Genomic DNA, 9961 nt, shown 5'->3' on the forward strand with positions numbered 1-9961 from the left:
TTCCTAAGAAGTTTCTGTCTGAGAGTGTAGTGTGTAGTCTCCAGCAATGTCTGAAAGCATGCGTGAGACGAGAAAGCTAGAGAGACAGCTCCAAGAACCGAGGGGTCGAGGGGTTGGCTGAAGTCTCTGTGAGGTTAGGAGGTTGTTACTGAGCTGTGACACCTGTCACTCCAGCTGAGGGTCTGAGCGGGGCTCAGAGCACCAGCTCCCAACTCCAAGGCCAGTGGGGAGACAGAATCCAGCCAGCCACGCTTGAGTAATTGTTCCCATCTAAAGGATGGAGACACAGGAAGGGACCGTGGGGCTTGGAGTCTCCCCGAAAGCGGGAGTATGGGTGTCCAACTACACAGGAAAGAAAAGAGGCAGCCCTGGGGAGGGGACCAGTGCTGTGCTCTCGGCGGTGAAGGGGGCTGGGCACTGAGGCCCACAGCACTGGAAGATGACTGACATACCCTTCCTTCCCTCTGACACTGTTTCTGAGTGTTGACCCATGCGTCAACCTCCTTGGAGGCACAGTGACAGCTGAGCTGCCTGCCCTGCCGCTGCACTGAGACCAGCCCTCTGGCAGGCAACACTGAAAGGGGGTACCCAGGGAGGCAGAGCATCCCCTGGGGACAGACACCCCTCCCTTCAGTCTAAGGTTCCTCACTGAATGAGGCTTGCTGGCCTGCTGGACATGGTATGATGAGGACAGAATGAGGGAGCCAAGGGACAGAGTGACAGACTCACCTGGGAGCACATCACCACCCAGACTGGGAGCATATCACCACCCAGATTCCCACTGAGCAGTGGGGAAGAGAACCATGTGCCTGGAGTCCACACTTTGTGGACAGAGGTGAGTAGTGGAACAGCCACCAGGACAGTGATTTGGCCAGTTCTTTTGGAGTTAGACCCTCTCCCATTCTACAGAAACAGACCAGATGCCCACCAACACAGGGTCAGCAGCAGCAGAGCCACAGATGGTGCTACGGTCAATCAAAGGGGCCCAGGCAAGGACACACAGGGATGAACTGTGAGGGCCAACAGTAAGCAAAGGAAATTGGCCCTGGGCTGCACCACAGGTCTCATTCCAAGTAGTTAAAAGGCCAAACAGGGCTGGGCTGGGCCTCCATGACACAGCACTCACCTAGCATGCAGGACGTCCTGGGTTCCGTCCCCTCCTCCACACAGGACAGGCATGGTGGAACATTAGGCACTGGGGAGGTAAAGGCAGGTGAAGGAGAAAAAAAAATCATTCTCAACTACACAGCGAGTTGAAGGCTAGCATGGGCTACAGGAAACCTTGTCCAAAAAAATAAACAGCAAGATGAGCCAAGAGCAGGAATGTTGAATGGAATATGTGACCGAGTAGGAGAACAAGGTGACCTACATGCTGGTGGGCGTGGTGGACAAGACTCCTCTTCAGAGCTACAGATTTGGAACAGGGGGAGATGGCTCAGCAGGTAAGAGATCAGGCTGCTCCTACAGAGGACCGGGGTTCAATTCCTAGCACCCACTCGGAGACTGGCTACCATGTGTAACTCCAGATCTGGTGGATCTAATGTGCTCTTCTGGTCTCTGCAGGCAGTGCACACACATGCTAGCAGAATATCCATCCACGTAAAATAAAAATGAATAAATCTTTATTAAAAAAAAAAAGACCAACCTGCACATTTGGAGTGAGGAACTGTCTCTCACTGAGTAATGTGCTTGCAAGTGTGAAGACCTGAGTCTGAGCCTCGGACCTACATAGAAACCTGAGCAAGATGTTGTGTGCTTGTAATCACACTGGGGCGGCAGAGCTGACAGCAGCCTGGGGCTGGGCTCGGGAGCTGCTCCAAGGGACGTTCCTGTGCTGCCTCCCCTCGCCTTCCTCATCAATTAAGAGGGCCGTAGTTAGAGAGCCTTCAGGCCTAAGCAGAAAACTGTGGTAACTGAACCTCTCTAGGCTCAGTTTCCCCTTGCATCCAAAGGGTTAACAGCACCTAACTCTGAAGAGCTCCATCTTCTGGGGTCCTGAGGCAGGAATCATAGAGTAGCACCTGAGGGGTGAGGGCTCAGCCTTCTCTGCTGGAACCTCAGGCAGGCTTCATTTTCTCTCAGAGCCTCAGTTTCTTCATTGAGCAAGCAAAGGGTTCCCCATGGCTCCCTGGCCAGCTAATCTACCCTCAAAGGTGGGCCTCAGGTCCCAGTGAGGACTGTCACAGAAGACCAGGTAGATGAAGCTGGAACAGGGACACTGGAGACTGACCTTTGGTATCTGCTCCCCTCCCCTGGACTCAGGAAAAGGTAAGAAAAGTGACCCCACACGCTGTCCTCTGACTCCCACGCGTGCTCCCCGTGTCACAGGTGCCTGCCCCGTCCCACTCCCCAATACCTATAAATTAAATTAAACAATTTAAAATGAGGACTCTGGAGTCTGCCTGGAGAGCTTAAGTTCTCACCATGATTTTTAAAAGATGAGCAGCCGTCCTCTATGGATTCCCCTCCTCTCTTCCTGTCATGTGGAAATACGGAGGGCACTTAGAGGCCAGCCACATGGCACACACTTAACCGAGCTGGCCTGGGGCATCCTACTTGCTTCCTGTCCTGCCTACTTGGGTTTCCTACCTAGTGGTGGACTCTGCCTCTGGGCTTCTCCGCTCCCAGCTACTTTTTTTTCCTGTTTTCTCTTCTCCCAGCCTCAGGGGTGTCGGGGTCTTGAGAAGCACACCACCTCTACCCTCGGCATGCGCTGGCTAGCTTCCACCCTCCCTCCAGGGTGCTCCACTCTGTTTTCTCCCAGGTCCTTACTTCTCTTGGGTTTCTTGATCATTCCCCCACCTTTTTCTTTTTTTTTTCTTTTTTTTTTTTTTTTTTTTTTTTTACATAAGGACTTCAATGAACCTGAAGCTCGACACTTTGGTAACACTGTCTGGCCACCAAGTCCCAGGAATCCTGTTTCTGCACCCCCGTGCTAGGAAATACAGATGCGCTGCACCCGGCTTTTATGTGGGTGCTGGGATCCTCGTGTTTGCAGAGCAAGCACTTTACCCAGTGAACCATGTCCATCTCCCCAGCCCAGTGACCCTCCAATTTCGACAACTAAATGGCTCATCAGACTCTCTGTCCAATAAAACCCAGCTTTCTTCCTGAGAGAATCTCGGCTGAAATGTTTAAGATGACATATTTCCTTCATGCCCTGTATTTACTGAGCACTGAGTATATCTCAGAGGATCTGGGCAAAGTGCTAGGGACACAGGGATGGAAGGTACAGGTGCCATTCACAGAAGGACTGTACTGTCCAGCTCCCGGATATGTGCCAAGGCCAGCCGTCATAGCTCAGCCTGGGCACATGCTTCTCCAGTAACGGTAACATCTGATAGACTGACCTCAAGACTTGAAAGATGCTGTCCAGTGGACTCAAGGCATGGACACAACTCTCTCTCTCTCTCTCTCTCTTTCTCTCTCTCTCTCTCTCTCTCTCTCTCTCTCTCTCTCTCTCTCACGCACACATGCTACACATATACTTGGTCTCTGCTAATTCTTGCCTTTGATAGCAGCCTCTGGCTTACCATCATGTTGACAAAGCAAAAGTAAAAAAAAAAAAAAAAAGGAAAAAGAAAGGAAAGAAAGAAAGAAATAGATAAATAAATAAATCCACCCCATCACTCGGACTCCCCCATCCCTGCCCAGCTTGGCAGCCCCCACCCACCCCCGCCTTTGTATTATGAGTTGTGTCAAGGTATGTTGGATTCTAAATTAAATGTCAGCCCACTGTACATTTCTGGCTCCAGTGCAGAAAATGAGGCGCTGGCGCTGGAGCCCATCCAGTTGTTCAGCTCCCCGCATCTAACGGAGAGGGTGACAAGCCCACTGAATCACTGCACGGCACCTTCCCATGCCAAGGGGAGCCAGGATGAATTTATTTTTAATGATAAATGTGACTGTCAGAGGTGAGTTGAAACCGCTTTACCAGAAGAGTGAAGTGCCCCGGGCAGCGCAGGGGAGAGGTGGGTGGACGGGGCCAGAAGTCTTGACCTCCTGGCCCACTGCCTCCAGGTCTCCGGAGACAGGCACATTTGACATGCAGCCCACGTTCCGAAGCTCTGCTGCTGCATGCAATGCTCTCTGGGAATATCCGAGACCAGCAAGCACTGAGACTCTCGTGCTCCAGCAGAGCATAGCCCAGGATTCTGGATCTACCAGCTTCTGTGTGATCTTGATCAAGGTATTTAGCATCTCTGATCTTCAGTTGCCTCGTCTTTAAAATGGGCGTATTACCACCATTCACAGGGCTTCGGAGAGGAGATGGTGTGTGAAATCTGTTGATACTCATGGTGTCCTACATGTGAGGAATCCTTACTAAGCTACGACTCGGTGTTAACCACATGGTTTTAGGCTGTTAGGTAAATTATTTAACTGTATTTCTTAGTCCGTTTCACCACCCTTGAATGAATCTAATGATAGCTCTGATCTGTGAGGATGTCTGGGAGAACCCTGCTGCCCCACGCAGAGCTGTATGGAAGGGTAATACTCCAGAGATGGCGGCCACTTCGGCCAGTCCAGAGGCATGTTGTCACTCTAGGCCCCTAGCTACTTTCTCTTATCTCTTCTTCGTCTCTCTTCACTTCTGTCCTCATGTCTATCCTGTGCCCCTCCCTTTGAAGACAGCCAGCAGCTATGATCCCCCCCCCCATTACACTGCAGTGAGGACCTTGGGGAGGGCAGCTACCTTGGGCCAGCTGACAGCTTGTGATTGATGGATCCAGGCTCAGAAGGAAGGGCAGGACCTGACCAGACCCTATCTCTAGAATCTCAACTAAAATTTCCAGACTGTAACTGCCTGACAGTTGGAGTTATCACACTCAGGGGACTTTGGGAACAGGTAGGAGGAGGAGCAGGAGGCAGAGAAGCAGGAAAAGGAGAAGAGAAGAAGAAGGAGAAGGAAAAAAGACAGAGGAGAAGGCGGAAGAGGAAGAAGAGGAGGAAGAGGAAGAAGAGGAGGAGGAGGAAGAAGAGGAGGGAGAGGAAGAAGAGGAGGAGGAGGAAGAAGAGGAGGGAGAAGAAGAAGAAGAAGAAGAAGAAGAAGAAGAAGAAGAACAACAACAACAACAACAACAACAGTAACAACTCTGAATACATGGTGAGTCAGAGAGGATGGATCAGTCACATAGTTCTGGATTAAGTCTTTGTAGTTCATAAGTCCTGGGTTCTGTCTTTTGTGAGGCCCTGTCTGGTCCCTGAGCTGGCTAAAAGGCTGCTTCTGCTAAGGCCAGCATGCTAATCTCAGCCATACTTAGCCCTGACGCTTGGCCCCTATCAGCCTGGTAAAAAGTCACAGCAATGGGGACCGTGTTGGTCTGCTCTGGTGCTTCTCCCAGGAGCTTCTCCTTCGTTAGGTCATACGTCCCTGTGGGGCTGATGAGCCTGTGGGGCTGATGAGCCTGTGTGTGCCGGGTTAGTGAAGTGTACAGAGACTGAGTGTGCTCCTGCCAATCCCGGGACCACCACTGACCCTCCTCGTGTCACCTGAGCCTAGAGCACAGCTGTTGCAGAGTGGTGATAGGACAAGGCCCACAGCACCCCTGTCTGCACCGCAGCAAGCAGGAGAACTGGGGACTCGCTGAGTAGGTGACAGGTCCCAGCAGCGAACACTGCCGGGAGGAACCGCTAGGTGGCCCCCGATTACCTGTCCTTCCACAGGCCCAGAGCAGATGTCCTGAAGGCTACATGCACACACACCTGCTTGTCGAGCTTGCTGTCTTCCACTCAGCTTAGCTTCCCTTGTCTCAACCATCAAAGTGGCGTCCCCTGAACCAAGCATCCCCACCCTAAAGAGGCTGACCACTCTCCGTGTACACCCTGGGACCTTTGAACACTTTCCCCGTTCAGGACCGCCCAGGGTGATTTTTAGTGCACACCTTGCCTGGTGTCAAAATTCTCTCCAGGCACTGCGGGATCAGACTTGGGATCCCTAACACCTGCTTCTTGTGAGGGGCTCGGGGAAACCCTCCTTCTCATCCATGCTTGCTTGCTCAGTGAGGAAACAGGCTCTGAGAGAGCATGAATCCTCCCTGAGGTTACAGCAGGAAAGTCTGAGCCCTCACTCCTCAGATGCGTATGTATGGTGCCTGCCTCGGAACCCCACAAGAGATAGCCCTTCAGAGTGAGGTGCTGTTAACCCGTTAGATACAAGGGGAACACGATTTCCTGCTTAGGCCTGAAGGATCTCCGGGTTATCCACAACCCTCTTAAGTGATGAGAGAATTGGAGGAGGGTGCAGGGCGACACAGGTGCATCCTCAAGGAGTGCACTTCCGACCCCAGCCCAGGGTTACTGGGCAGTAAGTAACTCCCGCAGCTTGCTGGAGGCAAGCCTGCCTGGGACTGCAGGAGACGCCAGCCACCGGTAACACTGGAAGTTACCGGTTATACTGGAAGTGCAAACTATGGGACCCAGTTTCTGGCTGGTGACAGTCTGGGAGGGCATGTGGCCACGGTGCCTAGCTCCAGCTGTGATCCCGGGGACCACTCTGCCTGTGTTAGGCTCGGGCCCCACCCTCACAAGGCCTGCCCCACGCTTGCCAGGCACCTAGAGGGACGAGAAGAGGAACGAAGACTAAGATGGGGCGACAGACTGGAAACCGGTGGGAGAGAGACGACGCCAGTGCCAGGGAACAGCAAGGCGGCCAGAGCGCCCCGGAGCCGGAAAACAGCTTTAAGAAATAGCGGGGGGCCCAGTCGTCTCTGCGGAGCTGGGGGAAGGGCGGCTGGCGGGGCGCGGCGTGGGGCGCGTGGGAGCCACGCGGTCGGAGCCACAACAGCAGCTCGTTAACCGCGCAGATTAAGGACTTTGTCAATTACCTCCGAAGGCTGCTCGGGCGGATTAAACGCTTTAAAAAGTGTTGCTGGTGGGAGGGACAACTGAGAAGCCCCCACTGGTGGCTCAGATCCCTCCTCCCGCGGTTGGGATAGCTCCAAGCCGGCTCTGAGGAGGTGGGGGGGGGGGGCAAGGTGTTGGCGGGGACCCCGGGTGGGCAGATGCCATGGGGGCGTGCAGCATCCCGGCTGCGGAGTCGGGGACTCGAGTACCAGGTGCCAGGGCTGGAGATTAGCGGGCCACGCGCACACTTGCCCCGGGACCTAGAACCCCGAAGCCCCGCAAGGGACACCCGGCCTCCGCTTAGCCCCTTCCTTAGGTGTGAGCCCCGCACCTGGGGACTTAGACGAGTCCCGCCCGAGAGGAAGTTTGCGCGGGGCTCCGCAGGGCGCACAGGTTCCTCGGGGAGCCCGTGGCTGCCCGCTGCTGCTGGCTAGTCCCCCTCACCCCCCAGCGACCGGGCTGGAGCGGGAGTCACTCTTAGAGCCCTCAGGGGGGCGCGCGCGCGTGCCCGGGAAGCCGCGGGGAGCAATAAAAGGCCCCGAGCGTCCCAGACGGAGCCGCGGAGACTGAGCAGGGAGGAAGAGGGCGGAGCGCGCGGGAGGCGCGGGAGCGGGACGCGGGGACGGCGCGGCGCGGGCGGCTCTCAGAGGCTCGCGCCCGCGCTCCCAGCGATCACACGCGCTCACACGCAGCCTAGCTGGCGGCCGCCGCTCCCGGGCCACCGCGGATACCCGGTACCGAGGGGACTTCTTGCGAGTGCAACGCACCCTGCGCACCCCTCGCCTCCTTTGCGCTCGCCCTCGCCCTGCACCCCCGCGGGTCCTGCGGGAAGATGGTCCACGAGCGGTGGAAGACCGTGGGCGGCGCGTCCCAACTTGAGGACCGACCGCGCGACAAACCGCAGGTACCCACGGGCGCGGGGACGGCTGTGGGGGCTGGAGTTTGGGGAGCTTGTGCAGAGCTTAGGGGGAGCACCTGCTCTTCTCCTTCTCTCAGCGGAGACTTGAACTCTGGGCTCCCTGCAGAAGGCACACGCTGCAGCCAGTCCCCACCCCCCACCGGAGACCCCTGTGCTGCTCGTGCAGAGGGGAGAGAGGCCCTATACTTGGTTGTGGATCAGTCCTTCTGTTGGGGACAGCCGACAGATGACCGGCGCGCAGAGTCCCGTTCTCCTACAGCCTCAATGGGGTCCTCCTCACTTGCAATTCCTTAACCTGTGCCGGGCACCCCGCACATCTTTCCAGGCTTCAAGAACAGGACCGGCTCCCCAAGTCCGCCCTCTTTACCCAGGCGCCCAAATTCAACTGGGGAACAGTAATATTAATCTCCTATAAGAAGCCTAGGCACTGTGAGTCTCTGACTTTAAGAACAGGAGAACAAGGCTCAGAGAGGTCCTGCTGCAGCCCGAGGCCACGCAGCCCTATAGGGATTTGAACCTGAGTCTGGCTGATCTTCTCTTCCTACTACCTCTGCAGGAACAGTGAAGTGTCCCGGCTTGGAGGGTGCCCAGGGCTGTGCACTGCAGCAGCTGGGACAGAGCAGGGAGGGGCTGCTGAGGTACTGGGCATCCAGCGTCTGAGGCATTGGGGTGGCCGCAGGACTGCCCCAGGCTGAGCCATCAAGGGACTGGGATAGACAGGCGTATTGAGGAGGCCATTCGCCAAGGAGAGCAGATAATGGGGCTGCCCGTTTTAAATTTTAAATTTCTCCCAGACAGATGTCACTGGGGAAGGAACAGTGAGAGTTTGCAACCAGAGAAGGAGGAGGTGGCAGGGGCGGGCGTGGCCATTCCTCACTATTCAAAGCTGCACCCTGCCTTTCTTTCAGAGTAACACTGGTCTGGCAAGGGGACCAGTTAGCTACAGTTTGCAAAGCTGGATCTTCACAAGTATACACTTCCCACATCCCAGACGAGGATCAGGGAGGTTGAATATGCCCAAGCCACACAGCACATGAGCCCGAGAGAACTCTAGCTTTCTAACCTCAGACAGTTCCATTGCCTGCCTGGGTGGTCTGTCCCCCTTCTTAACTCTTCCTGTCTTCACTATGTCCCCAGGTGGCAGGACCCTTCCTGCTGAGATCTTAAAGGAGCCGTGGAAACCTCAAGGCTTGTCCCCAAGGCTGGTCCAGTCTTCCCTCCTTTTGGTACCTCCTGGGTCCTGACTGCTTGTTATTTGCCTCCCTGGGTCTGATCCCACTTCTAGACCTTTGCTCTCTCACTAGATTGACATCACCAGGCCCCCAAATACTGCACACCCAGGACACCCTACCTGTTCTACAGAGGGTGGGAAAGAGGCCACCTCCTCTTGGAGGCCTCCCTGATTGCCTGAGGTGGGGCTTGGTCCAGGCAGTTTCATTGTTTTTGAAAATGTCTAGTTCTGGCTCTAGTTCTCTGGGGCCACAAATTCCCCCACTGCCCCCTTCCCAGGCTGCAGCCTTTTCCAGAAGCCCAGCTGAGGTAAGGGCCATTGCTGAGGTCAGATGCTTGAAACTCTGCCAGGAGGAGCATGGGAGAGGAGGGGTGGGGGTTTCTGGGAAGTCTTCTATAAATGGGGCTTCAAGGTGTTCTGGGCCAGGGGTGGTCTGTTAGACACTGCTGCCCCTGAGAACCAGCTCCCAGCTGCACCAGGTAGAGCCCAGCTGGGTCTATGTTGGGTATGGGGGCATCAGACACCCCTTCCATCCTCCATGGCCACTGTGAGTTATCATGGCCACATGAGACCAGACATTGAGAGAGTAGGGGGTGGGAGGGAGAGAGGTGTGCCTCAGCTCCCCTGGGGCCGGCTCCCCGGTCTTCTAGTTCTATCTTGATCCCTGACATGCTTATGTTCTTGCTGAAGCATCTGTGAAAGGGCCCAACCATTCTCTCTTCTTCCTCGTGCCACCTGAGCTGATGGGGAAGACCAGTGGGCTTCAGGTGTATTTGTAAACCTCAGAGTGCTGTGCATGGAGAACCAGCCTGTCCTCTGTCACAGCTCTCCTCTTTGCTCCCAGGTGGGACACGTGCAGTTTCTTCCCACTGGACGGAAGACTGTGCTTCCAGGCTAGCCCACACCCTTGCCTGTCCTTCCTTCCTTCCTTCCTTCCTTCCTTCCTTCCTTCCTTCCTTCCTTCCCTC

General features: G+C 55.4%; 1 protein-coding gene across 1 annotated transcript in view; it reads left to right on the forward strand.

Moving 5' to 3' along the window:
• Positions 1-7452: 7452 nt before the first annotated feature.
• Positions 7453-9961, forward strand: part of Fibcd1 (fibrinogen C domain containing 1) — a 32979-nt gene continuing 30470 nt past the window's right edge. Inside the window, exon 1 of the mRNA XM_028757148.1 lies at positions 7453-7747. Coding sequence (XP_028612981.1) covers positions 7676-7747 — 72 coding nt within the window. The 5' untranslated portion in view covers positions 7453-7675. The remainder of the gene's footprint in view (positions 7748-9961) is intronic.

Source organism: Grammomys surdaster, unplaced genomic scaffold, assembly GCF_004785775.1.
Source record: "Grammomys surdaster isolate TR1022 unplaced genomic scaffold, NIH_TR_1.0 126133, whole genome shotgun sequence".
Taxonomy (NCBI): Eukaryota; Metazoa; Chordata; class Mammalia; order Rodentia; family Muridae; genus Grammomys; species Grammomys surdaster.